Source organism: Danio rerio, chromosome 2 (assembly GCF_049306965.1).
Source record: "Danio rerio strain Tuebingen ecotype United States chromosome 2, GRCz12tu, whole genome shotgun sequence".
NCBI classification, from domain to species: domain Eukaryota; kingdom Metazoa; phylum Chordata; class Actinopteri; order Cypriniformes; family Danionidae; genus Danio; species Danio rerio.
The window spans coordinates 13,655,059-13,667,179 of NC_133177.1; the positions used below are offsets into that span (position 1 = coordinate 13,655,059).

The window sequence follows — 12,121 nt, forward strand, 5'->3', positions numbered from 1 at the left end:
ACATCAGTCTATTCAAAACCTGTTCCATAAGAGTGGAATATAAGAGTGTATATTTCAGTAATATTATTATAACAATTAAACTTCTTTAGAAAATAGAAAAAATTAATAAATAAAAAACACATCTGATCATGGACCACTTTTACGCTCCTTTTTTTCTTCAGGGTTTTGCTGTCCTCATTCAATTTTATTGTATGTGGGAAGAGTAGCATAAACATTTGACTGAACTTATCCCTTTTGTGTTATAAAACTGAAAATTATACAGGTTTGGAACAACATGAAGGTGAATAAACAATGACATGTAAAATTGTGAAAGGTGACATCAGATTGACCCCTTTCAAATTGACCACTGCTTTCAGGCATTAAAGAGATGGACTCTGCATAAACATGCGCTCGAATAACCATAGGGTGTGATCACATCACATGCTCTCTGTTTGCTTGTGACAGTAAAGACTGTAACAGCATGAAAATGTCATTTTCTCTCTAGCTAGTCCATCGTCAATAAAATTTAGAAGCAAATTTAGAAGGCCTAAATCAGAAAACATTTTGAATGTTAACCATCCATTTCACATTTTGACAGAGCAAAGCACGAGGTGATTCACTTCACTTGTGGAGGCTACATTGCCTATTTTGGTGTACAAACAGATTAAGCTTTACAACATCTACAATACTTGAAACAAATGAGTAAACAATCAATGCATTCTTTAATAACAGAGCTCTGGGGTTGTGGACATTAAACCACTCAGGTCTAACTATGATTATTCAAACATGAGCTGCTTGGATCTCCAGGTCCATCTGTTGGCAGACAGGTGCAGTGACTCGACCAGCGAGCCATCAAAACCACATTGGCTTATCCAGACCCATCTTTCAGTTCAGTGAACTCTACAAGACCCTGAGGTCACCTAAACTCATGCGTACAAGCAGACAATAGAATTACACTCACACACACGCATTTACAAGGTAAACATTTCCTTCCGAAATCCTCAGCCAGAGCAAAGAGATAAGGCAAAGTGGCAGACTCAGGCAGTTTCATCCAAAAAATAAAAAAACTAAACAATATACACACAAAACAAGACAAACACACACACACACCGATTTTCTGTGTCCATACCTTAAAACTAGGAAGTCTAAAAGCAGGGAGATACAGTGCTAGGCTACAAACATCACATCACAGCTCTTCACCTCAATGGAACGTAAGGGAATTTGGAATTCTTGACAAATAGAGAGGATTCCAAGCTTTATGGCATTAATATAAATAACTGCTAATTGAAATTACATCTAGTTTTGAAATTAAATTGTGCCAACAGGTTGAAGCAAGAAGCATTTGTGGATGCACGCTTGAGAACAACACAGATTTTGAAATACGAGAATGCACATAAGGCAGTGAGAGCTAAAGAGTAAATATGTCTTAAGGAGCTTGAAATACTGATGAAAATTATGAGGATCCTGAAATACACATCATGAAAAATATACTGGAAAAAAATAGCAGAAACTTTGTCGCTGAAGTGCATGACATTGTAAACCCACTGAAAAATGTCTTGCAGGTGGTGTGTGGAGGCATGTGTGTAAATGTAGTGTTGGCAATAGAGGTGGATGGGTGGGGGGAATGCTGGTGCTACTCCCTCTTGTCAGCTGCTTTGCACTGTTCTCGCTGGATCATACAACGGCGGACGATGCTGTCAAAGCTGCCCAGATAGAAGAGAGCAATGGTACGGAACAGGCCCATGGTCACAATCTGTACAGGGTGAGATAACAGAATCATTGTAACATTTCACTACAAAATAAATTATTATTTACTTACATACAGTGCATCCAGAAAGTATCCACAATACTTCTCCACATTTATCCATGTTTTGCCATGTTACAGCATTATTCCAAAATGTAATAAATTCCCTGTTTTCCTAACAATTTTCTAGTCTGGGCTCTGGCTGGGTAACACAAGGACATTCACAGAGTTGTCCCACTCCTTGTTATCTTGGCTATGTGCTTGGGATTGATGTCCTGTTGAAAGACTGCTGAGGTCCAGTTTTTTTTTTTAATCAAGGATTCTCCCCGTGCCGTTCCTGCCACTGAAAAACATCTCTTAAGCAAGCTACCTATGATGCGCCAGAGTGGACAAAAGTCAAGCAAATGCAGAAAGACTGAATGTACGCGAGAGAAACCTAGTATGGCGCGCATGAAAGACCAAATGCACACGAGAGAGACCCGAGTACACGCGAGAGAGAGCGAGTTGTAAGCGAGAGAGACAGAGTGCTGACACGCAGGAGAGACAGAGAAACATAATACATTACTGTTATTGTTATTATTGCTAATAAGTTGTTTTTATATGTTCTCTGTGATGTAAACACTTGTAACATTAAACACCTTACATTTGTCATGCCAATAGAGCAGTTTGAATTGATTTTTTTTTTTTTTTTTTTGAGTGAGAGATAGTTACTTAATATAAAGCGAGACAAAAAACATTTTACCTAAAAACTATTTATAATGTTGCACCTTATTTGTCATCAGAAATGTATTTATTAAATAAATAATCCCCTTGGTCGCCCTCCTGTCCCTGACATAAGTGAAATGCTGGTGTGACTTGGGTTAGAGGATATTTTCCACTTGAAACAACATTTCTAACAAGCTGTAATTTAGGTCCGATATTGATAATGTAATGTGACCTTCCTATAAATATAGAGTATGTTTAATTAATATTGACAAACTGATACTATCATATTTTTTACTTAAAATTACAAACCTAAATTTACCTTTGAGTGTCTCAAATGGTCTAACATCCTGGGAAGAATAGTGAATGTTCCTCCAACAGCCTGTGGCAGTACTCCATGCTGTTAAAATGTTGTGATGCCATACTGCCATTCATTCTTCATATAGTGTCACACATAGGCATTAGCTGGTATAAGATTCTGGAGGTCTAATAACCTTGGATTAAAATATCACGGTTTCACTGTATTGCGATTACTGCTCCAATGTTTATTTTTGAATGTCTGGGTAACAACAAAAACTTTGTCTCTTTTGAATACAATATATCAAATTTTGAGAAACATTTTATATATATATATATATATATATATATATATATATATATATATATATATATATATATATATATATATATATATATATATTGGAGCAGTAAACAAAATAATTAAAAATAAATAATTAAAATAAATCATTGACTTCTGCTGTCTTCATTTGTTTCAAAAACTAATTTCCTGATTTCCTTACAATTTAAAATGGCATCTTGGATTATCTTTTCTGATGGAAATACTGTTGTCCTAAAAAAACAAACAAATTTACTCACAGATCTCTCTTTTAAATTAAGATTTTCTATATGATGATTTAAAATAAAATATTTGTGCATATATTTTAGATTAGTCAAAGCCAATCCAAAACTAACTAATCCAAATTAATATGTGTATAATGTGTGTTTGCAGGGGCATTACTGATGTTTTTACTGGTCTGCTCTCTTTTTTTTGTGTGACAGGCATTAATGTATTGTGCCGCTAGAAGAACGCAGTCAGCTTTTTTCCCCTAGTAAATATTGAAGCTGTGTTTTATTGTCTTACTCAGTGAATTGTGGGTAAATGCTCTGTAGTTTGAGGTACAATGTTTCTCTGACGTGCTTATAGTTTGTGCAGCGGGTGAAGAAGTGTTCTTCCATCTCCACCTCTCCCTGGGCATAGTGTGGGCAGATGCGGCTCTCTCTGGGTTGCCAGTTCTGTCTGTATCGGCACGTTTCTACAGTCAGACTGTGAGCGCTCAGCCTGTATTTGGTCATTGTTGTTCTTAATTTACTGTCCTTTACTGCACTCAGATATGTTGCTGTGCTATAATCTCTGTTTAGGTCTAAATAACATTGAAGTTTACCAGCTGCTTCATTCCAGTAAATCAGATACTCTACTTTTCATGCATTTGTTATTTGATTGGCCTTAAGTTTGTGGATGAGCATTTCTGTATCCTGATGCTGCCTTTGCAGCTTCAGGACCATCTGAATCAGAGGGCTTTTTTCAATGTCCATTTCTCATTTTTATATGTTTCCAATGTTGGACGGTTCGTTTCTCAATGCGCATGAGTAAAGGATACTGGCCTAATTCTGCTCTGCATGCATTGCTGAGTGTGTTCCTCTGTACCCTGAGGATGCTCCTACAGAACTCTGCATGTAGGCTTTTAATTGGAATTTTATACCACTTATCAAACTCATGACTAGGCGACACAGAATCTGCGCGTGCAGGCTGTGTCGCGGGGGCACTTTTCATCATTTTGGAAGGGCACTTTCTATCCAAGACTAAAAAGGGCAGGTTGAGCCCTATGTGTGCACGTGCCTGTCTTGCATTCAGTCTCTCTCGTGGGCAAACTGACTCTCAGCAGTCCATCACCTCAGTAACCCAGAACAACAGCCAGTCACGAGCGTGTGAATCCCGAAGATGTCATCATAATGAGTCACCAGCCAATCAGGACCACCGTGTTTCCCTGAGGCCAGCCGGTGAGGGAAAATTGACTTCAGCAATTTTGCAAGTAACAAACAAACAATGTCTCTTGCTAATGTGATGCAGATTAATCTTAAGTAGTTAAATAAAAGACAAATCTCTGCTTTTGTGGTTTCTCAGGTGTTATTTTAAGACCTTGTAAGAAGTATTAGAATTAATTTGGCATGGTTGTCAACTAATTTTTGCATCCTCTGAACTGCCTCTATGTATGTACGTGTGTATGTGTGTGTGTGTGTGTGTGTAAGTGTGCGCGTTTGTACGTTGTTTGCTTATTACGGAGTTAGTTTCATGTATGGTAGCGTAACTCAATAAATATTTGTTCTGATTTTGTAAGAACTGTGTTCCTGTTTATGTGCTTCTAAGTCATTGCCTCAAGCTGTAGATCTTGTTACCTTGCTAAAAGTTAACCCAATAATGTGTTCTGTTATTATCGTTGGCCACGGAAATAATATAAACAAGATTGGTAGGATACAATGTCTTCTTTTGATTTAGATTTTTTTTATCTTTGTCATGATTTATGCATTGAACTTGGATTCACACAAAACCTATTGAAGCATTTCAAAACATTTCATGGGGTTAGATGCAAATAATCTGTCAGAGAGATCCAGGTCCTAAAAAGTCTATTTCTGTAAATACTGTAACTTGATGTCAAGACCTAGATGTTTGAAACCCAGTTCCTCCCTTGCCATCCAACGCCACACCTCCTGAAATCATGAACGTGCACATTAAAGATGACAGAGACCTACTAGATCATGTCATTCACCGAAGTTTTATAGTATTTTATAATACTACAAGTCTGTTAGCAAGCAAAACTTGTCATAATGTGCAATATTTCATGCATGCAAGGATGGCTGGTGTTTCTCTCTCCCATGCTTTGTCCTAAATCGACTACTCTATGCTTACTCAGAAAGCAAAATACATTCGGGCCAGTTCTGATTAGATTCTTGCCTGCCAGAGACTATAGTGTTTGGCCAGGGGGTACAGGAATGACACATATTACTAAGCCCTATTTACATGCAATTTCAGAAAGAAAGGAACTTTTTTTAGGTTGAAGGTGACTACACCATTTATAATAAATGAGCCTAATTAACTTGCATCAAGAATGTTACATTTTAAACTTATTATTATTGACATTTTTTTCTACTGAGATGATCAGTGTATTTGCAAGAATTGTCTTGTTAATACTGATTTTATTCAACAGCTTCTGCTGTTTTTTGAAAATAAATGTTAAATGAAAGTTAAATGAACCGACACCTGTGGTTTTTACTAGTCATCATACAATTTAATTATGCATAATTAAGACTGTAGTTTAAGTAAACTTTATTAGCATCATTCCTCAGAGTGCAGTTTCAGGTGAGTTAATAAGTAACCTAAGTAAATGTGACTCAATATGAGCAAGAATTACTTTTACAACATTAGAAAATAATATGTAATTATAATTTAGATGACTTGATTGACACAAGTAAATGTGACTCGGTACAAGTAGAAACCACTTTTTCTGCATTAGTAAATAGTACTTAAAGCAATAAGGTAACGATTACATAATTGAACTAAGGCAACGAGTTTGCATAATTCAGTTAAGTAAACTTGTTGGTGGAGCACTGCAGTGTTCGTCTGGTAGTTTCTCTTCTCGCCAGAGAAAAATTTTGGAGCAATATCAGAGTAACCATAGGGTTCTAAGTCACCTCCCGGGCTAGTCTCCTTCTTGATCACTAATTTTGTGTGCGCAGCCCTTTTTTAGATGTGACTTGGAGGTTGGCAACTTCATCTATTTATGTATAGAGGTCACTGTTCTCATTTGATCCTTCAATGCTGCAGAAACTTTTCTGTACCCTTCCCGAGATCTGTGCCTCAATATTATCCTGTCTACAAACAATTCCTTGGACTTTGTGAATTGATTTGTGCTCTAACATGCACTATTAACTGTGGGACTTTATGGGACCATTTGCACCATTCAAAATCATGTAGAATCAACACAGCAAAAATTATTTTCTTACTCAAGAGTTTTGTCTCGTCTCTAGTCAAAGTTTCCAAAAAATCCTAAATCAAAAAACATTTTCTAGACCAGTTTAAAACATTGCCCTATCATACACCCGGCGCAATGTGGCGCAAGGCAATTGCTATTTGGTACTTTCAGCTCGGCGCAAGGGTCATTTCGAGGCATTGCGCCACACTGTTTAAATAGCAAATGCATTTGCACTCATATGTGCGCCCATAGACGCGTTGCTATTTTGAAAAACTGTAAATAGTCTGTTCTTTAGACCAGAACAAAGTCGGTCTATTGGTCTATTGTATTGGCTTACACAATAAACACAAAATGTAGAGCAATATGCAAATATCTTTACATATGAAAAGAATATAATATTTTAAGAATATATAATAAGGATATATATATAGGATATAAATATAAATGATTAAAATATTACAAAACATATTCATTTCTAGCCTACATGAATTTAAAAACCACTGCCTTACTTTCTTCATCTCGGGAGGCTTTTTCAGTTTATTCAATTTGCTTTTGTATAATGTTATTATTATTAGCAGTATTATTTATTATATCCATATTTATACTTGTTTTATTAAAAACAAGCTTAGATTTGTCCACCTGTCAGGTTTTAGACCATATGGGGCATAGCAGGTGTATTTGGAAATAACTCAGTATTTTGACCACACTTCAATAATATTGTTCATTTATTCGTTTGCTGGAAATTAGAACTGAATTTAGAAACAGTTTTGAAACAAATATTTGCGCTTAACAACAGAATTAATTATTTATAGGCTAATTGATGTCTGTGCGGTAAGGTTTCCCTATCCACGAGAGCAAAAGCGAACTTACTTTACGTCCTGTAAATAGCAAATGCGCTTATAATGCAACGCAGCTGGCTCTTAAAGGTAATGGGAGATGAGACTCTGATTGGTTTATTCTCAAAACACACCTATAACTAATTAAGAAAATAAACTCAACCCTTTTAGACCATGCGCCACGGCGCAAAGCGGATTTCCCCCTCCTTACATTAGAAAATATGGATTATGGGGGCGCTAGTGCGCATGTCTCTGGGATAGACGTGTTTTTTAGAGCTCCTCTCTGTGGCCTCAAGTAAGTTATTAAATTACAGTGCTTTTGTTTGACTTTAATACTTTTAATTGTGTTGACGCTTTTTTTACATCACAAACTTCTGCTAAAGCTTGAAAATGCCAAAATCGAGTGCCTCACACAAAGGAAAAGTCGCCGACGACGTCGCCGGAGCTAAAGCTAAGGCTAACAATTCACCTGAAAAGTCTGAAATACTACCAGACACAGCTTTTGCCTTATGTAAAGAAATAAGTAAGGAGATGTCTGAGTCAATCTTGCGAGGTGTGAACGATCGCTTCGATGCTTTTGAACTCAACTTTCAGAAACTTGTGGCTTCACAGGCTGATCTACAGATCCGTGTGACAAATCAGGAGACAGCGGCGAGCGACTTTGATGCGCGATTGCATGATTTAGAGACTAAAGTCTCTGAACTATACAAACAAAATTTGCAACTGCGGGACAAAGTTATGGATCTGGAGGCCAGGTCAAAACGACACAATATTAAGATCGTGGGTATACAGGAGGATGAGGAAGAAGGTACACCCACTGATTTTGTCTCCCGGCTGATTCCACAGCTCCTCGGGGAAGAACACTTTCCTCACCCAGTTAAAGTGGACCGTGCGCACCGGTCTCTCCAGCCCAAACCGCGCACAATTCTGCCACGTATACACCACTTCCAAAAGAAGGAATTGATTCTGCGTCGCGGGAGACTACAACCTCTGGAATATAAGGGCAAAAGGGTTTTCATCTTCCCTGATTATACAGCAGAGGTCATGTCTCAACGGAATGCCTTTCGGGATGTAATGCAAGCGCTATGTAAAAAGGAGTCAAGTTCACACTGAGATACCTGGCCAGATTGCAAATACATCAGAATGGAGATGTAGCGCCTGAGGTGTTCGTTGACGCGAAATTTGTGGAAAAGTACGGTAACACCCCAGGGTAATAAGCTCAAGTACAATTGATGGCATCTTCTATATTCAGTCGGCTCTATTTGATGCCGCACATAACTAAGAACTGACTATTACGGCTGTTGTTTCATGGCCAAACAAACATTTTACTAACTCTGAAAAAAGAAAAAAATTACATATTGAGAAGTATTTTATTGAACAGATGGATTAAAAACTCCAAATGGTTTTTCAGTGTTATATGTGGGACATTAAACAGTCGAATTCCACTTAATAAGTAACTTTAATCCTATTTTAACCCAAACTTTTAAAAGGTTTTTGACCTGCTCCCGAATGAAGACAACCATAATATGATTATTGGAGGGGATCTAAATTGCTATTTAGACCCTTACTTGGACAGGTTATCTATTAGCCCCCCTCCTAAAATTGCATCAGTACAGGTATTCAACAATTTGATTAAATCAAGGAACATGGTTGACATATAAAGAATCCAGCACCCTACTGACAGAGACTACTCTTATTACTCACATGTTCATAAATCGTACAGTAGAATAGATTACTTTTTGATTGATTCTTGGCTAATTTCACAAGTTAATGATACCAAATACCACAATATATTGATTTCAGATCACAGTCCCCTTACCATGCCTATAGATCTCTCTCTTCCTAAACAATGTTACTCCTGGCGTCTCAATCCATTTTATTAAAGCAAGATAAATTCATAGAATACATTGATACTAAATTAAAAGACTTTATAGAAACCAATGGTAATAGGGAGGTCTCCGACTCCACACTGTGGGAAACCTTAAAAGCAGTCATACGCGGGTATGTTATTTCTTATGAATCTGTTTCTAAAAGGGAAAGAGAGAAACGACTTAAGGAAATACAAAGTATTCTTCCTACTCACGAATTGGCATATCAAACGTCGAAGTCGCCTGAAGATTATAATAAAATAATAAAACTCAAATATGAATATAGTTGTATTCTGGGACATCGAATAAACAATCTTTATCTAAAAATGAAGCAAAGATATTTTGAAACAGGAGATGAGCCTGATAGGCTTTTAGCAAGTCAGCTTAAAGGAATTCAAGCTTCCAGGTCCATCCATAGTATTAAGTCCAAAGACGGCACCCTTTTAGTTAATCCCAGAAATATCAATGCCCGCTTTGAAGAATTCTACAGGGAGCTTTATACCTCCAATAATACATCCACTGATAATGATTTATCAAACTTTTTTGAATCTATTGATATGCCTAAACTTAGTGACAATGCACGGGCAGATTTAGACTCTGATTTTACCAAGGAGGAGATAGATGCTGCCATAAAGTCATTTCCATCTGGAAAAGCGGCAGGGCCAGATGGGTTCGGCCATGAATTTTATAAGAAATTTAGTAATGTTCTCTCCCCTTTGCTGATGATACATAGTTCCAAAAAAGATACGATTTTGCCCAGTACACTATACGAAGCTAACATTTCTCTTATTCTGAAGAAAAACAAAGATAAAACTGACCCAGCCAGTTATAGGCCAATTGCGCTACAAAATTTTGATAGAAAAGTGATCACTAAAGTGTTAGCCATGCGACTTAATAAACATTTATTATTCATCATTCATCCCGACCAGACTGGATTTATCCCTGGAAGATTCTCTTTCTTTAATGTACGTCGCCTTCTTAATACAATATATGCCAATCATGCAAAAACAAAAGGAGCGGCAATTTTATCTTTGGACGCACAAAAAGCTTTTGATCAAGTTGAATGCCGTTATTTATATGAATCATTACAAAGGTTTAGATTTGGTCAAACGTTTATGTCATGGGTTAGATTAATATACGCCAAGCCCATGTGTTCAGTTTTGACTAATGCAGACAGATCACCTAAATTTCCTTTATGCCGATCAGTACAACAGGGTTGCCCTCTTTCTCCAGCCCTTTTCGCTATTGCGATTGAGCCTCTTGCCCTAAGCATAAGACGCCACATAGAAATTACAGGCCTTCAAGTGGGAAACAGAGAAGTTCTTATTAGCCTTTATGCAGATGACATTATACTGTATCTGTCAAACTCTGAGCATTCAGTCCCAACTGTTTTGAATCTTATCACTTCTTTTGAAAAAATATCCGGATATACAATCAATCTGTCCAACAGTATTTTCATGCCCCTTTCTGACATTTATGACCCTGACTTCCTTGAAAATATTCCATTTAAAATAGTTAAGGATAATTTAACTTATCTTGGGCTGACAATCCCTAAAGATTCAAAATTAATATTCAAATTAAACTTTGTAGAATTTCTTTCAAAACTTAAAAATGATATTAATAACTGGAAGATTTTACCCCTGTCTATGATTGGCCACATAAATTCAATTAAAATGGTTTCTCTCCCCAGATTTTAATATCTTTGTCAAAACCTCCCTATTTTCCTTACCGCTTTTTTTTCAAAGAGTTGGATTCTATAATAATGTCTTATATTTGGAAGTATAAACCACACAGAGTTTCAAAAATCCATCTTCAAAAGCCTAGTTCTGCAAGGGGCTTGGGAATGCCAGTATTTAAACATTATTACTGGGCGGCTAACACTAGAGCTTTAATGTTCTGGCTGGAGGATGCACCAGTTAATTCTGCGGCAGAGACCCCTCAATGGGTGCAAGTGGAGGCCAATTTGGCTTTGAGGACCTCCCTAACGGCGATGTTGTTCTCTAAGCTGGACAAGCCTAAAATTTAAATAAACTGAGTTTTTTGTTGAAAAACTCAGTAAAAATTTTTAACCAAATAAGTAAAGCTCTAACACTACCAGAGACCTCTGTATTCACACCAACCTGTCAGAATCATTCATTCTTACCGGCATGGACTGATAAAACGTATTATGCTTGGAGAAAAAACAGTTTGTGTTTTATCAAGGATCTTGAGGATGTTGAGGGGCGTTTTGCTTTCTTCAGCTAGTTAAGGGAAAGATTTGACCTCCCTCATACACATTTTTTTCGTTATTTGCAAATCAGGCACTTTGTGAAGTCCAAAATTCCCAATTTCGAACTCTGTCCAGAAAATCATGTGTTTTATGATATCTTTACAACCCCCCCCCCCCCTGACTCCAGACATCTTATTTCTAAATTTGTGTGTTTATTTGAAAGCTATGTTACAGTATCCTCCAATAGATTTAAAGTTGCCTGGGAAAAACATTTGGGAATCAAACTTTCTGCAGACACATGGGACAATTGTCTGACTTCAATACAGTCATGCTCAGTCAACAGCAGACACCAACTGATTCAATTTAAGGTCATACATCGTCTACACTACACTTAAGCCAAACTCCATAAAATCTTTCCTACAGTCTCACCAATGTGTGATAGATGCAAGATAGCAGAGGACACGGTTGCTCATGCCTTTTGGCTCTGTCCCCTACTGAACAGATTCTGGACCAGCATATTTGACTGGTATTCCAAGGCTTATAATACACTTTTTCTGCCAGATGCCGAGCTCTCTATCTTTGGACTTTCACAAAACACATCTTGGCTCCCTCAAACAGTGCAAGCGTCTTTAATGCAAGGCATGGTGGTTGCTAAAAGACTATTGCTTAATAATTGGAAATCAACGTTACCCCCCTCATTCCAGAACTGGATTTCTGATATGATGTCTTTTATTCAGATGGAGAGACTCAGAGTT

At 37.2% G+C, this 12,121-nt stretch overlaps 1 protein-coding gene across 2 annotated transcripts in view; it reads right to left on the reverse strand.

The window, feature by feature from the left end:
• Positions 1 to 682: 682 nt before the first annotated feature.
• Positions 683 to 12,121, reverse strand: part of kdsr (3-ketodihydrosphingosine reductase) — a 30,513-nt gene continuing 19,074 nt past the window's right edge. The window contains exon 10 of one of the 2 annotated variants that reach the window (XM_073914333.1): positions 683 to 1,732. In XM_073914333.1, coding sequence (XP_073770434.1) covers positions 1,613 to 1,732 — 120 coding nt within the window. In that variant the 3' untranslated portion in view covers positions 683 to 1,612. The remainder of the gene's footprint in view (positions 1,733 to 12,121) is intronic. The other variant, NM_201139.2, reaches the window with a different exon arrangement.